The 25089-nt window shown below is 40.3% G+C and overlaps 1 protein-coding gene across 11 annotated transcripts in view; it reads left to right on the top strand.

Moving 5' to 3' along the window:
- Positions 1-25089, top strand: part of LOC122783734 (calcium/calmodulin-dependent protein kinase type II subunit beta-like) — a 41070-nt gene that overhangs the window by 2578 nt on the left and 13403 nt on the right. For 4 of the 11 annotated variants that reach the window (XR_006362079.1, XM_044048544.1, XM_044048551.1 and 1 more), the window contains exons 2-14: positions 4303-4397; positions 6219-6278; positions 6718-6772; positions 7361-7426; positions 13358-13430; positions 16761-16863; positions 17070-17153; positions 17565-17659; positions 17977-18099; positions 19320-19403; positions 19837-19879; positions 22580-22651; positions 23793-23830. Coding sequence is in view for 10 of the 11 variants with exons in the window: in XM_044048544.1 (XP_043904479.1) it covers positions 4303-4397; positions 6219-6278; positions 6718-6772; positions 7361-7426; positions 13358-13430; positions 16761-16863; positions 17070-17153; positions 17565-17659; positions 17977-18099; positions 19320-19403; positions 19837-19879; positions 22580-22651; positions 23793-23830 (991 nt within the window). In the remaining variant the exon portion in view is untranslated. Of the gene's footprint in view, positions 1-4302; positions 4398-6218; positions 6279-6717; positions 6773-7360; positions 7427-11020; positions 11094-13357; positions 13431-16760; positions 16864-17069; positions 17154-17564; positions 17660-17976; positions 18100-19319; positions 19404-19836; positions 19880-22579; positions 22652-23792; positions 23831-25089 lie in introns of those variants that run through there. The other 7 variants (XM_044048552.1, XM_044048550.1, XM_044048546.1 and 4 more) reach the window with 4 other exon arrangements.

Genomic DNA, 25089 nt, shown 5'->3' with positions numbered 1-25089 from the left:
TTGATAATGTTTGCTGCTTTTAATTCTTGGGGTTGAAAAATGTTCCTTCAGGCAGATTTAATAATTATTACAGAGTGCTCCACCAGCACAGAGACGCAGTCACGGGCAGTTAAATCTCACAGTAAGTGATTTATGGGGCAATTGAGGGCAGTGGGAAAAAAGCTTGTGAACCAGTGACGGTAAATAAAGACGGACGACAGGTCCTCACTTCCTGCCATGATGCAAAAATCAAGCTAAAATACCTCAGACACGCGCTGTCACGCTGTAGGTCAGAGCTGTCCTGATTATGGGATGGAGGGTTAGGGATCAACATGTTCTGACGTTTGTGAAGCTCTCTTTTATTCAACCAAACAGCTGATCCACCTGTAGAGCCTCATGTAGAGTTTCATTATCAGTTTAACATTCATAGCCGCTCTGTCATCTTTGTCATAATCAGCAGATATGATATTAAGGATTTTGCATTACAGACAAAGGAGTGCCTGTTTGATCCGGGTTAATAATAATAATAATAATAATAATAATAATAATAATAATAATGATGATTATTTACAGATTAGTAGGGCAACAGGTCTGTTTCATCCTTGTCCTTTCTTAGTAAAACACAAATATTTGCTTCACTGAGAGAAGATGGAAGCTGTTTGTTTTTAAACGTGTCTCAGATCATTCCCAACAGAGAGGGTGCAAGGACCCCATGAAAGGCTTTGTAAAACCCAAGCCCAAACCCATCCGGAGGCAAAGCGGGTTCCCCACCTGACAGCATCCTGTAAAAGTTGGGTGCAATTTTGGAAAGTGGAGCGAGTCAAAAAACTGACATCGTTTTGTGTAGCCGTTGATTTAGAAGTGTACATTTCTGAGTAAAATTCATGGAAACATTCATCGATGTCCTTTAAGTCTGTAGATTTTATTTTATAAATGCTCGTTCTCCTTTTAACTGCCTTGCTCAAAGTGCCTGGATTTAAGTCCCAGTACTAGATTGGTATTATCTCGTACTTTATCTAATCTGATTGGAGTAGTGAATTCCGTTGTACCTGCTTTTCAGTCTCTCCCAATCTGCAACGCTTTGTACTTTTCAGTGTCTCTTCTTAAGAAATCATTTGCCCCCTAATATACACTTTGAGAGTTTCCCACAGTATTGTGTCGTGTCGTTGGTCTCAAGGAACTGAGACATGATCCTGATCCTCAAGGAGATAGGGATTAAAACGCCAACTATAGGCTTCTCTAGGGGAGCACAATTTAAGATTAAGATTAACGGGACTATGATCAGATATTATTATGTTGTCTGGAATCGACTAGAAAATAATGGAGCCATGTGTTGTGTATACGCGTGAATAAAAAGAGTAATCCTGATCAGATGGCTGCTGCAGTCTCCAAATATTGTTTTCATCAAACTGTTAAAGGTTTGTACAGCGAGAATATTATAATATAAATAACCAGAATATTTGACGAGGTATTTGTGTCACTCTGTGCTCAGAGTTAACGACTTTATTCTCGTTAATAAAAAAGAAAAAAAAAATCACAGACTTCAAGAATAAAGTCTTAATTTACGAGATTAAAGTCGTTAATTAACGAGAATCAAGTTGTTAATTAACAACTTTAATCTCGTAAATTAAGACTTTATTCTCGTGATTTATTTTTTTTTTCTCACCGTGGCCCAAATACTCCGTCGCAACAACCTTCGGAGTTAATCACGTGATCAAGATCTGCTAGTGCTGCCTGTGATTGGCTGTAACGTTACACGTGGTTGCGGCGTGCAGGAAGAATACAATGCGGCCACGCCCACAGAGCGGGTTCACGTGCATCTGTGTCGTCGTTGTGACGAAGGGGCTAAAAATGCCACCGAGGTCCAAAGTGTGGCTCCATTTCAATAAAAGTTATACTAATATAGCGCGTTAAATAGATATATCGCCACTAAAGTTCGGCAACGCGACACATTTAACGAAGCACCTGCACGCGCAGAGCAGGAAGTTGTATTGAGCACTTGAATAAAAGAAGAGAAGAAGAGCGGAGCGCACACGTGCTCTCGTGTTACAGCGCCACAGCGGCCTGATTTCAAACGTTCATCCACGACGAGTACACACTTCAACAGGTAAGTTTACGTAAGTTACGTAAGTTAACGTTACTTGAACTGGGCTCCATGTAATGCTAACTTAAGGTATTTTATGTTGTGGCTATAAAGCTAACTATACGAAAAGCTAACTGAATATAGACCGTAACTGCTAAATCTTAGCCTGTTAAACAACTCACTGTTATGTAGAGCTGAAACTATTAATCCATTAATTCGTTCTTAATCCATTACTAAATTAATCGACAACTATTTTGATAATCGATTCCTCGGTTTGAAGTTTTTGTCATGAGTAAAACAAGATGAATGAATGTTTAATCTTCTTAAATGTGAGTATTTTTCTTCATTTCTTTGCTCTGATAACAAAGAAATCATTCAAAGTGAATCATTTTGGTTTGTGGACAAAACAAGACATTTGAGAACATCATCATTTCCAGGTTTGACGATCACAGAGCAACATTTTTTAAGGTTTTCTGATATTTCATGGACCAAATGATGAATCGAGAAAATAATAGACAGATTAATTGATTATGAAAATAATCGTTAGTTGCAGCTCACTGATATGTTTATCTTGTCCTCACAGTGACCTCTGACCCTGATGTGAGGACAAGGACAAGGCCAGTCAGTGTGCGTCTGTTCGCACAGACGGAAAAAGAAAATGAGTAAAGAAAAACAAGACGAGTGCCACAGTCACAACTTTATTGTGAAAGGTTTGTTACGCTTTAGTGGAGGTGAGTAAACTGTTGCTATTGTTGACAAGTTAAACCGAGATTATCTCAGGTTATCCCAGCCTAGATTATGTTTTTTGAGTAATAATAATACAACCATCTTATTGTTATGTTTTGTGTTGTGTAATGTAAAATAGGAAGATGATGAGATATTGATTTTACCTCTGTAAGAGTCTGTGAGATCCATAGTGAAAATGACTTGTCACTTTTGCACTGAAAATAAATGTATGTAAAAAAAACTGCATTGATTGTAAAAATGCCAAAACTGAATAATAAAAACTAAGGATGGATTTTTTTTCCATAATGTGTAATTTTCTTTTTTATAAATGATATTATAAAGCTGGTATCTGAAAAACTAAAGATCAGGAACCGGTATCGATATGAAGGTATCGGTATTGGTACCGGTATCGAAAAGTTTTTGATTGATACCCAGCCGTAGTCATGTGGACTCTCTGCTGTCTTCACCAAAACAGTGTCAGTGTCAGCCAGTGTCATGCTTACTCACCCTCATCTCCTCATTATGGATGCACACTGGAGAGCTCGTGAGAGCGTCAGGGGCTCTGAGAGGAGGGAGTGTGAGTGTTTCGTTGCGTAACAATGCTGAGGTGAGATAAAATTAGCTTAGAGAAATGACAGAATTGGCTATTTCTGTTTGTCTCTGCAGGGTTTGATGAGCAACACTCTTGTGTGCACATACACGGCACTTTCCCTTGAAATGCTGCTTTTCTTGCCATTAGATGCCTCTCAGTTCAGTCACTAAGAAAATAAGTCTCTAGAGTCTTGTTATCCTGACAGTGGAGGGTTGACAGTTGAATTTTTCCACCCCTCTCGAGATGGGAAAAGACCAACTCCTAGGTTAGGAAAGAAGTTCAGTGTAACCCTGATGCTAATCATGTTGGAGAGAAACATCTGTATGTGATGTGTCCGAAGGTCTCATGTTCATCAGGAATGGCAAAAAAACCTGGTCTGAGAGCTCTGTTAGGACTGTGTAGTGTCAGCCGAACCGAGATTTGATTGGCTTGTTGGTCAGGACAGAGGTGTCAAACATACAGCCTGGGGGCCAGAACTGGCCCGTCAGAGGGTCCAATCTCGCCCACAGGATGAATTTGTTAAAATTTCACATTATATTTAGAATCTAAATCTAATGTCAAATACAATTTCTTTCACTTCCAGATACCTGTGACTAAATGTTTGTGCCTTTATAGATCCAGTGTGATGTGTAAATTTAGGCATGATATCATTAAAAATACTCTTACATTTCTCAAGAAATGTCATGTTTTGTAAAAAAATATCTTTCATTAAATGTAAGTAATGTAAAAAAAAAAGGAGAAAAAACAAAGGAGTTCTTGTTGTTCATAGGTTATTATTGTTATTATGCTATTATTTTACTATTTTTAATTGTCCAGCCCACTTTAAGTTGTGTTGTAGGACATCAGTGAGGTCAGTGTGTGTCTTTCTATGCTGATGAAGCTGTTAAATAGCTGCTCACTGTCTCATCCTTTTGTTTCCCAGGGGAGCCTTTTCAGTGGTGCGCCGCTGCGTCAAACTCTGCACTGGCCAAGAGTACGCCGCCAAAATCATCAACACCAAAAAACTGTCGGCCAGAGGTGAGAGCAAGACGTCTGCATTTGACCCTCAGTACTGTGCGTGGCAGCGTGTGTGTGCGTGTGTGTGTGCGTGTGTGTGTGTGTGTGTGTGCGTTCTTACATCATTATCATGTGTATGTCTTGTGTGCCCCAGATTTTGAAAGCTCACATTAGCATATTTTAGCACTTGTTTGATTGCACTGTGTGAAGTGTTCACGTCTGTTCCTCGCACAGAGACGGATGATGTTTGGTCTGATTCTGTTGAAAAAGGCTGAAATTCTCCATGTAGTGGATTGGATGGAACCAGCCATCCTCTGTAACTGTGTGGTATAAAAGGATTCTGGGTTACGCTGTTGCTCTCGAGTTAGCCTACTAGACCTCTTCACTATTTGATCAGAGTTTTTTTAAGGTTGCTGAACCGAGACTCCAAAACACAAAGAATAACAATGTCTGTGCTCTCACAGATTGGCTTGTGTCTGTTTACAGTGTTATTTTTATAGTGTTTGAGATATTTCACCATCAGCTGAACTGTTTGTTAACAGTTTGTTAACTTTTTATCACGATGTGTGATGATGTACTACGTCGTCTCCTCTCCTGTTGGAGGGTGTGAGCATCTGGGACAAGTTTAGCCCTGAGGCTGTTCTCATCTGTGTTTGTGTGTCACCACATGTTTACAGTATATGTGTGTGTGCATGTGTGTGTGTGTGTGTCTCTTAACTTTTCATGGGTCACCTTGAAAACAGGTTCCACTTGAATCTAGTCCATGGGGCGGGGAAACCGTCATAACCAGGAAATGTTCTTATCACCCTTATTTTAGCCATAAGTGCCACAGTCAATGAAATCCCTCATTATTGATGTGCACAACTGTAGAAAACACACATTGTAAAATACACCATCCTGTATGCGTGACATCAGCAGTGTCACATAGCAGCTCATACAGTCCAGACATAGGGTTACATACAGGTTTCCCACGGTTCGGTATGCATCGCGGTTTTTGGGCCCCGGTAACGGTTTCCATATCTTAATATAAAACTACCCAGACTTATTTAAACAATAGATCAAATTAAACAGCAGACATAACAGGTACCAGCAGGTAATCTGTGCGTTTGAGTCCCACATGCGGTCCATCCATTTCTCATCGTTCGAAAGGATCCCACACAGCGGACTTAAACGAAGACGGTGCCTCTTCAAACGTTCTTTTTTTCTTTTTCGGGTTCTCGTTCACTCGCCATTGTTTCTGCACTGGTCGGCTCCAGGGAAATTCAGCGCCGTTCGGATTGGCTCTGAACTGAAATCTAATCGCACGTCATGCGCGGCTGTACAAAGTTTTGATCGTAATCGATTCGTATCGAACGGTTTCGGTAAAATACGGAATATTGTTGCGTCCCTGTTGTTCACTGTTTGATTATACTGTCATAATAACACAGACTGTCTTCTGATGTTCCTGTCCCTCTGACCCATGCCAAGCAAAGCAGGCTTTTCATTATCGTCAATTAAATCTGAGGCCGTTAGAGAAGTTTGGAAGTGTGATTACACGCTTCCCTGTGTACAGCCTGTTGGAAATGATTGTTATTAGAAAAGGAAGAAGAAGCTAAAGAACATGAATAAAGAAGAACTGTGATTAACAACTTCAAACTGTAGAGGGCAGCATTGCATCCTGCGCGGTACAGCCTGTCTGAAACGATTGTCAGAAAAAGAAGAAGTTTAAGAACTTGGAACTGTAGCGGTGCAGCCTGCCGTCAATGATGATGAGAAGAAGAATTGGATCTGATTGACAGCATGTGTGTCCTCTTTAAATGTAGACCCAGCTGGTTTGTGACCCTGGTTTGATTTCTCTTGTAGACCACCAGAAACTGGAGAGAGAAGCTCGCATCTGCAGATTACTCAAACACTCCAACATCGGTGAGACTTTGAATGTGTCAGTCAGCACTTCACAAGCTTTGTGTTGTTTTATTGTGTCCTCTACACTAACGCTTATTTTCCTGTAGACTACTGTAGACAAACTGACTTCTGTTTTTAACCTGCAGAATTGCTCCCTGGCGGCTATTGGATGTATTTTTACCTTCTGATATACTTTAGCTTCACTGGCAAACTTCAAGACTATTGAATTACATTATGCAGAAAGAGTTTTATGGAATAATGCAGAGAGAAATGGTGCCGAAAATAACCATATACTGTATGTACTGTTATTGTTATATTATATAGCAATATATATATATATATACAACATATGTATACAGTATATATATATATATATATATATATATATATATACTGTATACATATGTTGTGTTATTGTTGACAAAGATCATGGTTATTCCTTTCTCTTGAATTCCCGCAGTTCGTCTCCATGACAGTATCTCGGAGGAAGGCTTCCACTATTTAATCTTTGATCTGTGAGTTCCTTCCTTCCCTCCTTCCTTCCATTTCTTCCCTTTGCTTGGCACTGCTGTGCTGCTGTTTCCATCCTTTTCCTCCTCCACCGTTCATCCTTCTCCTCCCACTCCCCTGGTGCTTAATTTTCCACTCTCTTCCTTCAGCCTGTCTTCTCTGCCTGACTACCCCCCACACACACACACACACACATGCACATCCGCATTCTCTTTATTCCATCTCCATCTTCACCCTCCTCGCTGCATGGCAGTTCCCCATTACATAACAGCCCAACCCCACCCACCAAATCAACACACACACACACACACACACACACGACCCTTGCGGATCTCACTTTTAAACACACACACACACACACACACACTCAGATACATCCACACTCTTCTGCACTGGAGCCAGTCTCCATGGCAACTCACTTGGAGTGATTCCTGCAGCCGGGGTTTCCCCCTAATGAGGACATCCCCCTCCTGTCTGACTGTGTGTGTGTGCGTAGGTGTGTGTGGGTGTGTGTGTGTGTGTGTTGCTTCTGCCTTATTATTATATATATATATTATATTTGTTATTATAACAGCCATCTTTGTGTCTCTCAGGGTGACCGGAGGAGAGCTGTTTGAGGATATTGTGGCGAGAGAGTACTACAGTGAAGCAGATGCCAGGTAACCCCCACAGTCCCTCAGTAGCTCTGAGTTGTTGGACTTGTTGGACTCGTCTCATTAGTGCACACAGTCACAGACACATTGTGACACATTGTTTTTGGCGTCGCAGGCTCCACTTCCTGATGGATTATAGCTCGCCGCAGTTTTCTGTCTTTTCTCTGCGAACTGAATTGCTGCGACTTTTGCCCAGAGTCACAGATGTACAGACAAATGGTGACACATACACATGCATACAATGATGCACACACACTAACACTGTAGCCCCCAAAGGAGGGAGACTTAAGTTAATTTAACTGTGTAGGTGGTTTGTTTGTGGGGGCGAGTGCAAGAGAGAGAGGAAGAGGAGAAGGGGACAGAAGCTGCAGCTGTTTGAATTCCTGCTGATATGAAATGATTTTTATTTCTCACTCCCGCTCTCATCGCTGCTTTTTTTTTAAGTTACTAACATTGTTTTATCAGGGATATAAAATACTCCACTCAATGCATTCATATTCATATATATATTATTATTATTCATAGTATTTATTATGCTTTTATTTCATTTGTTCGCCTCTTGAAATGCACTCTATCTTTATATAGAATCCTCAAATCTAAATTGATTTCAAGTGGAAAAAATAGATGAAAGTGAAATATTTTTGGCACTGTTCCGTTCAAATGGAAAAGTTGAGTGGTATTTCAGTTCAGAGTGTGTGCTCTGCTCATGCAGGAAGGACTGAACCATTCTGTGTTTATGAGGTTGTCCCTGTGATGGACGGCGACATTGACACGAAACACGAAACAACACGTTCACTCATGACTTTCTCTTCTTTAGAGCAGTGAGCCGTGAAGGGTCACTAAATATCAACAAAGGTTTTATGATGAAGTTTGAATATCGATAGGCTTTAAGAAATGCTTATTTTATGTTGATGGATTATATTCCGCACTTTGAGACTTTTAAAATCTGTGATAACCACATGTGGAAAGATTGGACTAATTACTAATCTCCACTGAATGTTTACATGAAAATCATAAAATATATGGGAATTATTGATCTGCTTTATATTAGTATATTACTCTGGCTCTAATCCTGAGAAAGCAACACACGTTTTTGCTTTTACTGGAGTCTTTTTGTGAATTAGACAAGAACTCCACCTCCAGCCACACGCCGAGTTCACACGTACGAATCAAAGAAGTAAAGAAAGAAAACAATACAACATGAGTTATACTATAAAACAGAAACAGTTTTGTTTACTATTTTGTTGTTAGTCGTTTTAACTGAACAACAACAACAACAATATATCAGAAAATGTATTTCCATGTTTTGTCCTTTTACATTCAGTGATAAAACAAGTGACACATAAGTTCTTCTACAGGAAACTTACATCTGGATATTAAGTGATACACAACTTTACCTTCATCTGCAACGTGAGACTTCAATGATAAATGTAACTAGATTTCAAACACTTTACCTTTTCACCTTATTTATGAGTTTTCAATTCATCTCCATGGCAACCACACATTATCCTCCACCCAGCTCCGTGAGCTGCGCTGTATCATCCAGGGCAATACATCCTCCTGTCAACTTATGCATGTCTTCGTTTTGATGATGGATGGATTTAATGAAGTTGTTCAGAGACAGTGACGACTGATCACTCTGTGCCTGCAACACAGGGACATTGTACAGTTGTGAAAGTAAAGTCCTATGCGACACTGTTATCCACCTGAAATATGGCATTTCTGTTGCTAAACCTTCTTTGTAAATGTTAGGAAATGAAGTATAAATGAGACTTTAATGTAGCCATCGCAAATGTAACATAAAAAGAGCTATTTTCAAGGTCACTCAGCTGCATTTGAGGACTACATTGGTTTACACTGGCACACTGCACATTTCTAATCTGCTCAGTATCCAGTATTCTCTGCTCCAATCTCCTGATTTCTCAGCTTCGGTCCCTCATACTCATTCTCTCACTTTTTGGAATACTTAACGACTTAAAGAATAAGTTTTTGTGAACCTCTGATTTATGATAGGAAATCTGAAAAGTTTGAAATCGACAGAGTCTGGACTTGCTACAGTAAAAGTGTTCAATGTTGAATTTTACTGTCTTAATTACATCTGCCTTTGCTCTCCCCCGTTCTCTTTACATAAATTATATGTGTGTGTGTGTGTGTGTGTGTGTGTCACTCTATGTGTTTGTGTGTGGGTGTGTGACTAGCATGGCTTGATAACTGTCCAACAGTATCTCGCTGACAGTTTCCTCCATCTGCACACAGAATCGCTCTCTTTCCACCCTGTTCAAAATCGGATTACTAAAAAAAACAACACATTTTCTCCACTTTCCATAAATGAGTGTAATTATGTGATTTTCTTGATGCAGGTTTGTTGATAGTGTTTTTTATCAGTTTCTGGCCCTAACCTGACGTGATGGAGGAGAATTAAAACACACTTAAGTAAATATTAAACAAATATTAGAACAAATGTAATTCAGATACTGGGTAATTCATTTCAATTATAGAGGGAAGAGAAACTCAACAATTCACACAAGGAGCAAACACTAGGCATCAGTGGAGAGAAAAACTCTCTTTTAAACAACAGTTGTGTCAAGTTTATCAGTTTATACAAGTCAGTGGTGACATGTTTATAAAACTACCATCTGATATCAACTTTAATTACAGCATAATAATAATGGTGATGATATGATATGAATGATAATAATAATAATTCTAATAGCCTTGAAACTGGATCTGGATCCTGCAGCCTGCAAGATGAGGGAGAGAGAGAGAGAGAAACTAGGGGGAGAAAAGTTAACGACATATAATAAAGTCATATTCAGACCCTGAGTGTATTTCACAGACCAGTCATAGCCTTGAAACTTAAAAATGATGTTTCCACTTACCTAAACAGCACTCAAAATGATGCATTGTGGGGATCTTGTAAGCATTCCCCCAGATTACAGCATTATTTTTGACCTATCAACAACAGTGATGTATTACAGTCAAATAAATAAAAATAAAAGAGTACTCAGTGAGAAGATGCTCGCACCATCGGAGCTGCCAAGAACCTGAAAAGAAACTGCAGCATTGTCATGCACACTGACATAGTTCAGGATTGAGAAAGCCTGCTCTAAGCTCAACTTTAGCTCTCATGCTCTGTAGTTTGATGTTCTGCCAAAATTAGAAGAGTGACTTAAAGTCTGTCTCTGAGGTTTGACGAGAGCACGAAGGCTCATTCGAGCATTGACAGATTTTCACTCGTCATTTTAAAGGCAAATCATTTGATCATTATTTTTGCACTGTGACATTATTTGTCAACAAAACAACACGGACACTACAAGCACCACAGGTTTAGCTTTGTTCACCTCCATTTAAGTCAGAAGGGGCAGAAACCAAACATAGATATTTTATATTAAATAAAAAGAAAAAACAATCCTTGCTATGTGGGAAGTTGGAGGAAACTGCACACTGACACTTTAATCTGTTCTGTTCCTAAAAATGAACTCCTCCTGTCAAACGTTGCCCTCTTCCTCCTCCTCCTCCTCCTCCTCATGTGTACAACTGTCTTTATGATTCCTTCCCGTGTTCCCGCCCTTATCTGCTGTCCTTTTGTCTCCTCCACAGTCACTGTATACATCAGATTCTAGACAGTGTGTCTTACACCCACCAACATGACATAGTGCACAGGGACCTCAAGGTGTGTGTGTGTGTGTGTGTGTGTGCGTGCGTGCCTCATTGTGTTGCGCTGCACCCTCTGCACAAGTGTTGTTGTTTTACAGGCTTCTGTTGAATTGCTTGTGACTTGCCTGTGCCTGCTGTCTGTCTGTCTGTCTGTCTGTCTGTCTTTAATTTGAGAATCTTGCACTATTTTAGACAGAATAGTGATTCAATGTGGGTTCTATACAGACACGAGTGCAGTGGATGAGTGAGTGAGTGAGTGAGTGAGTGAGTGTGTGAGTGAATGAGAGGATTAACACCTGCTCAGTGTTTTGTTCCTGACACCCGAGCGCTCGACTGGACTCTTCTTGTCACTGTATGTAAGCACTAGTTGGGAATCCACCAGGGCCGGCCCTATGCATTTTGGTGTCCTAGGCTAGATTGGGATTAGTAGTGTGTCTGATGGCTGATATAGTTTATGCCCAACAGGTCACCTGATACATACTGTTCACGTCTCCTCCTCCTTCAGAGGTGTGTGGATGCGGCAACAGTGCGTCTTCTTATCATCATCATCATCATCATCATCATCATCAGATTTATGGCATAGTTTTCTCGGTGTAGCCTCGATGTTTGATAATGTTCACTGACTGCCAGTAAATTTGGGCGTGGCGAATTGTAAGGGCGTGGCAAGTCTAGACTGCAGTGTGAAACCGAAACAAAATGACTCCCTGAATCAGAATGAAATACAGGTATGAACTGCTGAAGACAATGAGCCGAACACAGTGATAAACGAGTCATAAAACACTATAGTGAAGTTTAGAATAGGAGAACGGACACTGCAAGCAAAATTAACGAAAAAGAAAAAAATACACTGCACAGTAATAAATAATAGTTAATGGAAATAAATACAGAAAATGTTAGAATAAAGAAAACACTGACATCACACAAAACTTTCCTCCAGTAGATGGTGCCCTGATGGTGTATGGTCTATGCTTAGACCATCTGGCCTCCACTACACTAGGGGATCAAACGCCCCCTTCAGCTTGTCACTGCTAGGTAGTTTCTGGTTTAGCTTGCAGTTAGTTTCTTTTTACTAGTGATGGCACCGTAGCACCTTTTCAGGATGAAGCCGTTAACAACACATGTGCCATTTCAAGCTATTTCAAAAAGAGAATTCTCTGATTGTAAGCCCACAACATGACTCAGCGAAAATGCTGTTTCTACAGTCTGTTCATAGTGAAGCATGTGATATAAGGGATTTTTGGAGATCATCCCATTAGACAGAGTGAGCAATTCTATGTTTGGAGTTTTGTTATTTTAGGTATAAATTAGGTATATTTCAATTTTGACCTTAATTGAAACATTTGTTTTTTTAAAAAGCTTTTAATTATGCTTTAATCAATTCCATATTGTTCAACAATAATAGCAAGAAAAACAAAAGTATATTTATAAGTTTACCATATTTTTAGTAAATATTTATTCATAGAAGGTCAAATTTGAAACTGTAATGTTTTTTTTGGCTGATCTCTCTTTCTTTTTTTTATTTAAATTGAAAATGATGTATGATCTTACCTTTGCCTAACCCTTCTCTAAGAATATCTCCGTCACTCTCCTACAGCACGGTACTTTCTGCCTCACTCTGCATTTTCACTGCACATTTACGTGCGGCACAGCTCTTCGCTGCCTCACCTCGCCCTTTTCCCGTGTATTTGAACAGGAAATGCGGAAATTCGGCAAAAACAAATTTATAGAAAAGTCAAGTGGGCAAATTGTTTTTCTCTTATCACTGTTAGTATTTTACTTGTCATGATGACTGCACGTCACTGCGACAATAAATGTTTTTAGCCATACTTAGAATATCGTTCACTCAGTACAATCTTTAATATTTTGTAAAAGATATTAAATATCACTGAGCGCTCGATAGTTTTGACAGGTTCCCCCTTCCCTACTACGGCGTCTGTGTGTGTGTGTGTGTTCCAGGTATTATGTATTATGTATTATGTTGTGGGGACACAACATAACCTCTGTGTACACACTCATCTTATGGGGACTTGTTTTCAAAACGCAAGTCCTTATTTTTGAGGAGCTGGTCAGGTTTAAGCTTCTGGTGACATGAATGAAAGTTAACACAGTGTCGTTAATAGAATAGTTGCACAAACCTGTGTGTCTGTGAGTGAGTGAGTGAGTGAGTGAGTGTGTGTGTGTGTGTGTGTATGGTCTGTGTTGTGAGGTGGCTGCCTCTGCATGGATGCTGGGAGCTGGATGTGTTCAGACTAACCTGCTCCCCCTGCTGTTTGCATGCAGTCATTGCATCCAGCAGATCCTGGAGGCCGTGCTCCACTGCCATCAGATGGGGGTGGTACATAGAGACCTAAAGGTGAGTCAAATGCAGGGTTTTGTGTATGTGTGCGCGTGTGTGTGTGTGTGTGTTGGTTGGGAGGGTTGCTAGTTGTATATTTGTCTGCATCTGACTTGTTGACTAGAATCTGAAGGCTGGTAAGTGAAGTGACTTGAACCCAGCATGACTGTGCATGTCAGTGCGCCTGTTACAGCAGTAGATGCACGTGTGTGTCCTCTCGTCTCGACATGTATCTGAATATGAAGTTTGTTTTCTTTATATTGTACAGTTTTTTCTGACGTCCTCACATTGATGTAGACGCGAACTCTGTCGTACACCACGACGTAGCTGTTGGTTGTGGTTATATTTTTTTATTTCTGGTATTTCAGTCACTCCTGATGTTCCTTGAGATTCTTGATGATGCAACTCAAAAATAACATGGAAGTAAATCTTTAATGATTTTGAATTCACAGAAATTCAAATTGATCCACTGAGATAGGTTGAAAGGTTATAACACTTAAAACACATAAATTGATGAAATGAAGGGACATATTTGTTATTTTTCATTAACTAACAATTAGAAGAAAATGTGTTTTTATTCAAAGATATGTTTATTCAACATTTGCATGTGTATAAACAGATATTAAGTATTTTCATCTAATGCAATATCTGCTGGTAATGGTTTTTAATCCTTATTTTGATATATTTATTAGTAAGTTATCATAAATAACTATTACATACAAAAGTGCTGAAACTAAAGATACATACATACCAACATCATGTCAAATTATAGAGCTGAGATACGACTCCAATTCCCACAGCAGTGTTTTTTATTAAAATTAAAATTAAAATAAAAATTCAAATTAAAATAACAACCACGCGCAGAAAGAACAAAAACAAACCCGGAAACAAAACAATCAACCAGAGAAAACTCAATAACAAAGACATACAGTCCCCTACATTTACCAGATTTATCAGATTTTAATCTCACTTGTGTAATTCTGTGAGATTGAGTATGAATGTGTGGAAGAAAAGAATGACCCTGACCCTCATTTTAGTATAAATAGAGCTGTGGCCACGTATGACGCAGGCCTAAGGTCACATACACTCAAGCTCATGCTGAGTTTATCAGGTGACTAAAACCTGTGTTTCCCAAATGGCAGCCATGTTTCACCAGTGGCACTGACAACACTGACCATCATTTCTATCCCCATAAGATGTGACTGCCCACCAAATCTCTAGCTTTAGAATACTGACATCAGATTACGTCATCTAACTCCACTGGGGGAAAGAAATTACAGAGCGTTTCCTTTAAACCCAGAGTGTGCTCTGCCAGGACCAAACCCAGCAAAGAGGGATCAGGACCATGACTATGACCTTGGACCAGAATCTCACTGGGGTTTTAACACTGGTTCTAGGTTGTTGGCTGTGTTCACTCTGTTAGAATAAGCAATGTAAAAAACTGTAAAATGTAACCAGACAAAGCCAGGAAGGGCATCCAGTGTTGAAATCTCTCCCAGATAAAATATGTTGACGTCAGCAGCAAGGAAAACATGGTGAAATCCAGTCCGGACTCACAAACAGACTGAATTTATGCTCTGTAACAAAGAAGAATGGACTGTTTTCAACCTGTGGATGGTAGAAAGACACTGGTTGAGTTGTGCTTCTATACTTGGGTAGAGTGGAAGTGAACTGGGCTTGTATAAGGAGGATTGCCAGTTTGAATCCCTGTCAGGTCAAGGGCTGGGTGTAACCCTGAGCAAAGTGCCCCCTTTTTAATCCTTAATTGGACACAAAAAGTGAGACCCCATATGGAAGTTTTGGGAAACACAGCTCTTCTTTGGGCTTCTGGAGACACAGCTAGATCTGGACATAGAGTAGAAGAGTATCTATCCTAGAGTTCAGCCTCTTTCACCTCAATTTAAATATCTGCTGCAGATGTTTGTGTGCCACTGGTGGAATGATAATTAGCCTAAGGCACAAATCAATCACCACCAGCAGCAGCAGCAGCAGCAGCAGCAGTACTGTAACATCACAGCCCAATGTTGTCCCTGTGTGTACTCTACGCTCTAAAGATGTTTGTCAGATTGTTTGTTGCGTGAGCGTCTGAGCAGGAAAGACATGAGGCTGCAGAACGCCAAGCTGTGTTTGGGTTTCATCGAGCAAACACATGGCAAATGCATTTGTTTCGTCTCTCCCATCTGTCTGCCTTCAGTTGTTGTTATCAATTAGTGTGCACTGCACCTATTATTAGAAATTAAAGGGAAAGTCTGGGGTTTTTTGGAGCGTGATGACACACAGAGCTGACTCCACTCTCATGAAAACATGGCTGTCAGCAGGCACTCAAACAATCCACCACCTAAAAATCTATACAAATCTACGCCAACATCTTTAGAATGTGTTTGGCAGCAGACGGTGTTTTCTGACTGGGAAACACTTTGTAATCTGATTATTCCCCACACCAAAGTCTACTGCTGCCTCATTTGGTCAGTTTGTGTCATTTAGGTAAATCTGAACAAAGGCTTTCAAACCCTGAAATCCAAACAACTCTGATTTTTGTGCAGACTTTGGTGTGGGAGATTGAGTGCTGAGTATAGCCATTTCCAGAAAAGAGTACAGTGAAATTCACTTATTGCTATAGTTGTCAAAATCTGTAAAGGATAACAAAATAACATATGGTATATGGAAAAATATGTATTTTTTAAATTGAGTACATGGTAAGATAGTATAAGTATGAAAATAAAATAAACAATGAAAGGGACAAGGTTACTGTGGATCAGTGGTAGAAGCGTCCAACAACGAGACACAGCTAATCATTCTTTTCAAATGTGTAAAATATGGTGGTGCACGTACATGTTGGTAAACTGTCACGTGTCAGGCTGATGAAAACATCAGTTATTTCTGTATGGTTCTTGATCGAATACTCAAGTTTGTTAAGTATAAAATGAATGGTTAGTTTCAGCACTAACATGCCTTTAATATTATTAATATTAGCAGATATAAGTAACACTGTGTTTTACAACATGTCAGAAAACAAATCAACCTTTAATAACAGATGATGTTACATTGATTATGTAACTGAACCTAGAACATTTTCTCCAATGGCCCTTTAACTCACTCTTATTTTGTTGTTCATGAATCCTAATGCTGAGGTTTCAAACTCACGGCCCGTGGGCCACATGCGGCTCTCCAAATGACTTCATGTCGTCACTTAATACCAAGAGTTTTCTATCTTCTTAAAAGAATACATTTGCTTCATACTCATGCTGTTGTTAATGATGGAATATTGTGATATAATTTGACGTTCAAATCAGCCTCCTTCACTTTTCAAGTTTCTACTTCTAACCGTTTGGTGTCACCAACATGCAGCCGGAGAACCTGCTGCTGGCCAGCAAGTGTAAGAATGCAGCGGTGAAGCTGGCCGACTTTGGACTGGCCATCGAGGTTCAGGGAGACCAGCAGGCTTGGTTTGGTACGTTCCTGACACACAACGACACACAACGACACACAACAACATTCCCTAACCCTTATATAAGGTTTTTGCTTATTCATTAAATGTGTTTGGTACTTTCTCCCCCTCAGTTTGTTATTTGGGTAAAAACAGTTACCCATTAGTAGCTGGACCTCGATTTGTGTGTGTGTGTGTGTGTGTGTGTGTGTGTGTGTGTGTGTGTGCAGGCTTCGCAGGAACCCCTGGCTACTTGTCCCCAGAGGTGCTGAGAAAGGAGGCATATGGTAAACCTGTGGACATCTGGGCATGTGGTGAGCTATTACTCTGTGTCTTCTCTTCTGTCTCTCCACACTGTCCAGTCAGGCCGCCGAGATCAGCTGACCACGGCTTTTAAGCTGTGACCAGTCATTTGAAAAACGTACCTTTAAAAGACGCCTTTCACTTAATGGTTTGGAGATAAAGTAAGAGAGTCACGGTCGAGATGGTTTGGTCACGTGCAGCGGAGAGATGGTGCCAGGCAGGAGGAAAAGAGGAAGACCACAGAGAAGGTTCAGGTTCATGAGGACAGATGGACGCAGAATATCTGCTGTGACGACCCCTAAAGAAGAAGTAGATTATTTTGTTTTTTTCAGCTGGTTTAAAAAGTTCTTTATTCCCAAATGTTTGTTTTATCGTCATTATCACTTTCATCACTTTCATCACTTTTGTTTGTGTGTGTGCAGGTGTGATCCTGTACATCCTGTTGGTCGGTTACCCTCCGTTCTGGGACGAGGACCAGCACAAACTCTACCAGCAGATCAAAGCTGGAGCGTATGACGTGAGAACCTGTCGCTCTTATCACAACAGAAATGCACTCATGATCTTTGATACTGAATTCCGTTTCAGTGTCACCACACTTCACTTTCAGTGTGAAAGTGCAAATGCGATTTTACTGCCCTTCTTATGATAAAACAAAACAAAACAATTTAGAGGGGGGGCCCCCAAATCAATTTCAGTTTAGGGCCCCATGGAGGCTTGGGCCGGCACTACAAGCCAATAATTGAACATTTATACCTATCCCTAGTGTGTATGTGTGATATACTGTAATGTCTGTGTGTGTGTGTGTGTGTGTGTGTGTGTGTGTGTGTGCATCAGTTTCCCTCCCCTGAGTGGGACACAGTGACTCCGGAGGCAAAAAATCTGATCAACCAGATGCTGACGATCAACCCGGCCAAGAGGATCAATGCCCAGGAGGCTCTGAAGCACCCATGGGTCTGCGTAAGTACACACACACACACAGGAAACTACATCACATGGCCCCCAGGTTGACCCTCCAACTGTCCGTCTTTATGAACATCTGTGTGAAGCTGCTGTTTCCAAACATGCCGTGTCTGATAGCTCAGCTTATGTGGAACACATTTGTTCTTCACAAGAGGCAAAAGAGCAACTTATCTCAGAGACTGTGAAGGAGAAAAGACAGCTGTGGACAGATGTGGACAGATGTGAAGTATTTACAGCTGAAGCACTTTTATCTGCTTATTATAGGTGCCCAAACAAATTTGCTGAGTAGTTCCGAGCTTTTAGTCAAGATTGACGTGTATACTGTATGTTTTAAACAACATACATACAACTATGTTGTAATTCATTGACCCAACGTCTCAGAAATGATTCTTTCACTGATTCCAGTTCTGATATTAAAGTGTCACAGCTGTGGTTTTATATTGTGATTTGAGTCACAATCATTTGCCGTGTTTCAGAAGTGCGTCTTCATGTAGAACATTTGGGAAACACTGACTTAGAACAATAATAATCACTTTGTCAGATGTTAGATATTAGTTAAAACTGCTGTGAAATCCTTTAGTTAAAATCAAGTGGCAACCAGTCACGATGTAGTCATTTATATGACAGTACAAAACAGTAATATATCATTTAATATACACCCACTATGACACATTCATTATCACAGGCCTTTTATTAATGTAAGCAACTTTCATGAAGACACACGCGGAAAGTATAATACACTTGTATTCAGATTATAGATCATTATAGATGTATAATAAAAAACACATGTGGATAAATCAATCAATCAAGCGTCACTTGAAAGAAAAAGCTTATTTTGCAAGTCTGTCACTTTCCATTCACCATGTTCCAAAAATGTAATGTTTTATTTTTTAAATATAAATGACAGTATCTTCTAAAATACTTCACCCACGTGTGCTGTCTGTCTGTGAGAGACAGAATACAACCTACAACAAACGATGTTTGTCAGGACACTGTACATATTATTTTATTTAGATTTTTTGTATTATTTGCCAGATATGATGAGCATCACAATCAAACTGTGAGTCTGTAGGACGACAGCTCCTGCCCACATAAAGCTGTCACTGTCACTGTGCTGCTGCTCCACTGTGTTATTTTCAGCATGTCTCTCTCTCTCTCTCTCTCTCTCTCTGTCTCTCTCTCTCTGTCTGTCTCTCTGTCTCTCTGTCTCTCCACAGCAACGCTCAACCGTGGCCTCCATGATGCACAGGCAGGAGACTGTCGAGTGCCTGAAGAAGTTCAACGCCAGGAGGAAACTCAAGGTTGTGAAAAACGTCCCCACACTGTGTCTGCATGAGCCTGAGCTTTTATTTTGAAAAAGCAAGATTTTATGTGAAGTTATAGGCGGGGTCACACCCTGGACAGATGGACACATGTAGAGATAAACAACAACAATTCACTCTCACACTCACATGTCACATTTGCCTAATCCCCATATTGAATGTTTTTGGAGGGTGTGAAGAAACCGGCGAACATGTAAACTGATTCCAAGTCCTGAACCCAGGATTTCTTGCTGCAATGGCAAGAGCGCTAACCACTAACCAATAATGACTATGATACGTCTAAAAATGTATTGTTTTTTCTTTTGCACAACCTTTTGAAATTCATATTTCTGCCAAGTGAACACAATTGTGACACTTTAATTTATCTTGTGAAGGCGTATTCTGACTTTTGTCCTTTCATGTCCATCCACAGGGAGCCATCTTGACCACCATGCTTGTCTCCAGGAACTTCTCTGGTGAGTTCTGCCTGATGAAGAGAAACAGAGAGAGTCAGTGCCCTGAGCGGTACATGAGAGGGGAGGACAGGATGACATCCCATCTGTCTTCTGCCATGTCTTCACACATTCACACACACACACAGACTGATGAACACACAGCAGGTTGATGGGCGGCAGTGTCAGAGTGAGCGGGAAACGCAGCAGAGATATTTGCTAACAGTGGAACATGTTGAACTACAGTCATAACTCAGCTTGATGCAGCTGAGAGAAGGAGCCTCTCGCTGCGTCTCACATGTGAGGATATTTCAGTCAGTTTGCTCACATGTCGTTTACTCACGTGTCGTACGCTCTGTACGCTGCTGTTAATGGTGCAGTGCATGTACTTCAATGGCAGAGTCTCGCTTTAAACTCGTGCACTGTGCACTCACTGTGACAGGTGACTGACTGTCACCTGTCAAAGAAGCAAGTATCTGCACACTGCTGTGCACGCTTAAAAAGGGGAGGACCAAGCTCCACTGCATGGTCCCAACTCGCCTCGACTCGGCACAGTTTGATTAACGCACATTTTCAGGATTTTTAGCTTAGATTTTACAGTTCGCCATTGTTGGCTTTGAATCTTGTGTTCCAGAGAAAACACTCTGGCCACTCAGTGGACGACAGTCGTCAGTGTCAGGTCGGCCCAGCTCACTTAGAACCTCGCCAGATCAGGTACTAAAACAAGTACCAGGCACCAGGTGCTATCTCTGATGGAAAAGCAAAAAGCCGTGCTGAGGCGAGGCGAGTCATGCCAGGACCATGCAGTGGAAAAGCCAATGGCAATATCTGAATGTAGTAGCTGGTGTTTGACCAGAGAGGCAGTAGAGACGCTACTATAATTTCAATACTTTACACTTAACTGTGAAGATATAAATGATAAATTATCACTACAAAATTGTTAGATACCCATAGACAACCGTAGAATTGTGACACTGAGTCTCTGTGAGTAGTAGTCTTTTAACATGGTTACTCTCTTCCACGTAGGCTACGGTGCTTTATTTTCATTTGAAACATTTGAAACAACACAATAGTCATGTGTCTCCGCATATCGTGTAAATAGTCATGGTGGGCGGCCATTTTTTGTCCCAGTCCAGCCCTGTTCCGCCCTCCTCTCCAGACATGGAGGACTCTCCCCTTTCTGTATGTTGGGATCAAGTATTTCTCTTGTGTCGTGGACTATGGACTGTTGACGTAGTTCTTCCCTATTTTGTGTCATTTTACAGGCTGACCTTTAGTTTCTCTAATCACCCATCCCGCCTTGATTTGCACCCGTGTCTTTTTACCCACCTGTCCCAGAGTAGATATGTTAGCGTTCCAGCTTTCCTTCTTGTCATTTCCAATAGTGTATGACTTTGATACTGTTGTTGTGCTCAGCATTAGTCCAGGTGATGTTGGAGAAGGTTCTTCTCCATGATGAAGGTTGGAGTTACAGAGAAAATACCATACCATTCCCAGTTGGAGCACTTTAATACAGCAGTGGATCAATATTATTCTCTGCATGCATTAAAGAGGCAGATATGTGCACACAGCTTCTAGTTCTCCAGAGAAGGTTTAAAAGCCTGGAAAAAAAATATACTGACTCAAAGTCAAAAAGTTAATGCTTCAAAATTGAAAATCTGTTGCACTGGAAAAAAAAGAAGAAATGCATTATTAGAACATAGACAAAACAATATTATATCTTCTGTGTTTTTATTATCCATTGTGTTTGTCTGTGTGTGGTTGACTCTGAAGATGAACTTGTGGCCCTTTCATTTATAAAAGATTCATGCTTAATTTAGTTATTCTCTTAAGAGGGCTTGAGCTTGTTTGCCTGTTTTTGTTGTGTTTTGTTGCCGTGTGCAATACTGTGCTAAAATAATTGGCCACTGTTACATTAGTTTATTTAGCAATGGGATAATTATCATATGTCATTTCTTAAACTTTGTATTAAATGACAGCCAGATAATACAGTAAATATGTATGCAGTATTAAATGAAGTACTTTTTCAATGTTTCAGATTTAGTGTCTCTATTTGAACTTTAGCATGACCCTGGTTATTTAAAATCAAAATGAATGTCATTAGTAAAAACCTGTGTTTGTCCCACTAGCTTATACCACAATGGCTGCTGTGGAAAAGGTCTACTGAAGACATGCTTGAGCTTTACATACACATGTTATACAAGATGAACTCCCTGGAAGCTTGTTAATATTATAAATAAATGAGTCGCATCGCTTCATTAAAAATGCAAACGATCACTGACGATGTCCTACATAAATGTGTTATTTTGCATCAGCAAGATTAGGGTTTAAGTGCACTTTTCATATGGGGACTTAAGTCATGACATAATGTGTGCATAATATAGTGTTTCTGACTGTTCTTGACTATTTCTCTAACCCTTAAATTAATCTGAATATATAAAGTGTTCATTTAAAGTGTTAAATGTAAAGTAAAGGCAATTGTTTGATGGCCCAGAGTCTAGAAATGACATAACATTGCTCTCAAATCATCTTTAATATGTGATATTTGTGTCATGGATTACAGCAGCATTCAGCAAAGGCGGGATCCAGAAATATGTCAAACTTTTAGTAAAGATTTATTTGTGTTTTCAAAAAATGACAAAGCTGGTAATGGCGTAAGATTTTTACATTGTACTTACATTTTTTAACTATGTCCTTTTGTGTGTGTGTGTGTGTGTGTTTCAGTGGGTCGACAGACCACAGCCCCTGCCTCAGTCAGTGCAGTAGCTGGAACCACCGCCGGCATCGTGGAACAAGGTAGACTCTCACTTTAAGTTGAACTATTACTTGCATCTTTGAAAATGATTAATAATACAGTATCTTAAAATCTTTACATAAAAATAATCACCAAATGCTTCCTCTGACCCTCGTCTTGTTTTAATTCCTAATTCCTTCCTCTACTTTCCTTCCTTCCTAATGCTTCTGGTTTCTTTTTTTTTTGCCAAGGTAAGCAGCTTCCTCTCTCATGTCCTGATGGCTGCGGGTTACAGGGGCTTAGAAAACTCTGCGTGTGTGTGTGTGTGTGTGTGTGTGTGTGTGTGTGTGTGTGTGTGTGTGTGTGTGTGTGTGTGTGTGTGTGTGTGTGTGTGAAGTGGATAAAGATGGAAGAGGGAAGCCTGAGGATGTTTGGTGCAAAAAGCATCTAGCATTGATGTAGTGAGGCTTTTAAAGGGACAGTTTAGGTTTTTGGAAGTGTGTGTGTGTGTGTGTGTGTGTGTGTGTGTGTGTGTGTGTGTGTGAGTGCTGAAAACATGAGGAAAAAAGCTGATGCAAAGCTGATGAACACTCAAACTGTCTGTCATCCATCATCATGTGATGTGAACATGATGCATGTTTCTGTGTGTGTGTGTGTGTGTGTGTGTGTGTGTTATCCACAGCAGTAAAACACACACACACACACACGCGGTTCTGTCCTGCCCATCAATGAACTCTCCAGCGTTTCCCGCTAAATTCATCTGATACTCTGACTTGAGATTAACAAAGCCATTATCACATTATAACTGGAAATCCATTCTACTTCCTCCTCAGTGTGTGTGTGTGGATTATATGGAGAATTAGACTTTTTTTCTTCTGCTTATCTAAAGCTCTGTGGGTCAGGGTTAGGAGGTGCTAGTTGTTGTTTATTTGTCAGAGTTTTAAAGGACGGGGCAGAGGGAGTGATGACAGATGGTTTTTTTTTTTTTTTCTCCTTTAAGAGTGACGGGGAGGAATTGTGGAGAGATATGCACTGAGTCACTCTTTGTGTGTTGTGCATAAAGGCTTTGACGAGCATGCCTGCATCGTCATCGTGTGTGTGTGTGTGTGTGTGTGTGTGCACCTGCAGCTGTGTTTGTGGTCGTATGAAGGTGTATGATGTGTACTCTTCCATCTGAGGGTGTGTCATTCTGCTTCTCCGCAGCAGCCAAGAGTCTCCTCAACAAGAAGGCTGATGTCAAGGTAAGACATTCCCTTTTCTTTCTCTTCACATCCCGTTTACTCCCCTCAGAACTACTTTTATTATTATTCCATAAATATTTGTGATCAAAGGCAAATGCAGTACGCTGAGGGTGATCTGACTTTGCTGACTTTTAATATCTCAGGCTAATGTTCTTGGCTCAGCATAAGCATATTGTCTGTGTCATTCCCCCGTCCTTCACTTCTGCTTACATGTTTCAGCTCAGTAAGGCATCAGCGCCATTTTATTCAATGATCTATTGATTGTTAAAGTAATAGCGTAACGAAAACAAACAACATGGTGTTACTTAGCTCGGAGTTTAACCTCTTAAGTCCAGGACTTTGCAGGACTGTGTACGTAAAACTAGGGATGGCACGATACCACTGTTCTGAGCATCTGTCTGACACGTTCCATCATTTCAGACACGTTCAACTATGAACGCACTTCTCCAACTGTGTAAACCTGGAAAGAAGAAATAATTGATTTGTATTTACATAGTAAAGTTTGTGATATATATAGGATTCTTAGATTGTATATCGATTTTACATTTTTATGTGTACGCTATAACGAACGTGATTTTTAGAAGAGAGTGTGGTGTGGTATCAGTTTATCACTACTAATAACAGAAGAGTAACAACACACTTTAGTCACTTGAATTAAATGATAAAACTTTTAGTTTATGAAAATGTGCGTGATCGGTGTGAAGTTAAAGCACAACCTAAACTATATGTTATATCATGAGCTATATTGGAATAACAATAACTAACGTCAAGCAGCGTCTGAGATATGGAAGGTTTGTGGCGTCTCTGGTGTCCACACCATTGTGCTGTTTATTTACTGATGTGTGGCTGTGAATATTCTACCCGGTGGCGTGGACTCTGCAGAACACTGTTCATGAGTTTGACCGTGAAGGCCTCATTTCATCTTCCCCAAATAATCTCTGACACCTTGTTGCCCCGTGGCCTCAATGGCTTCTCTGTTTCTCACCTGTCACTCTAGTCATGTGTACAGTCTGTACATTATGTGCATAATCCCATTACTTAATCCAGTGGTTCTCAATTATTTTCTGAGGATAGACTTTTTTTCACCACCCCCATTGTATGTTTGTACAATACGCTTTAAATCTTCATCACATCAGAACATGCACTGAACCAAGTACAAGGATGATGGAAGAGAACAGAGGAACAGCATGAATGCCTGGATTGTGTCATTGGTCTAGGCTGTTGCAGGTTTTAAAACCATTCTTTCAGGGTATTTAATG

Source organism: Solea senegalensis, linkage group LG17 (genome assembly GCF_019176455.1).
Source record: "Solea senegalensis isolate Sse05_10M linkage group LG17, IFAPA_SoseM_1, whole genome shotgun sequence".
Taxonomy (NCBI): domain Eukaryota; kingdom Metazoa; phylum Chordata; class Actinopteri; order Pleuronectiformes; family Soleidae; genus Solea; species Solea senegalensis.
Note: the sequence above shows the minus strand (reverse complement) of the source record. Positions and strands in the feature narration are given on the sequence as shown.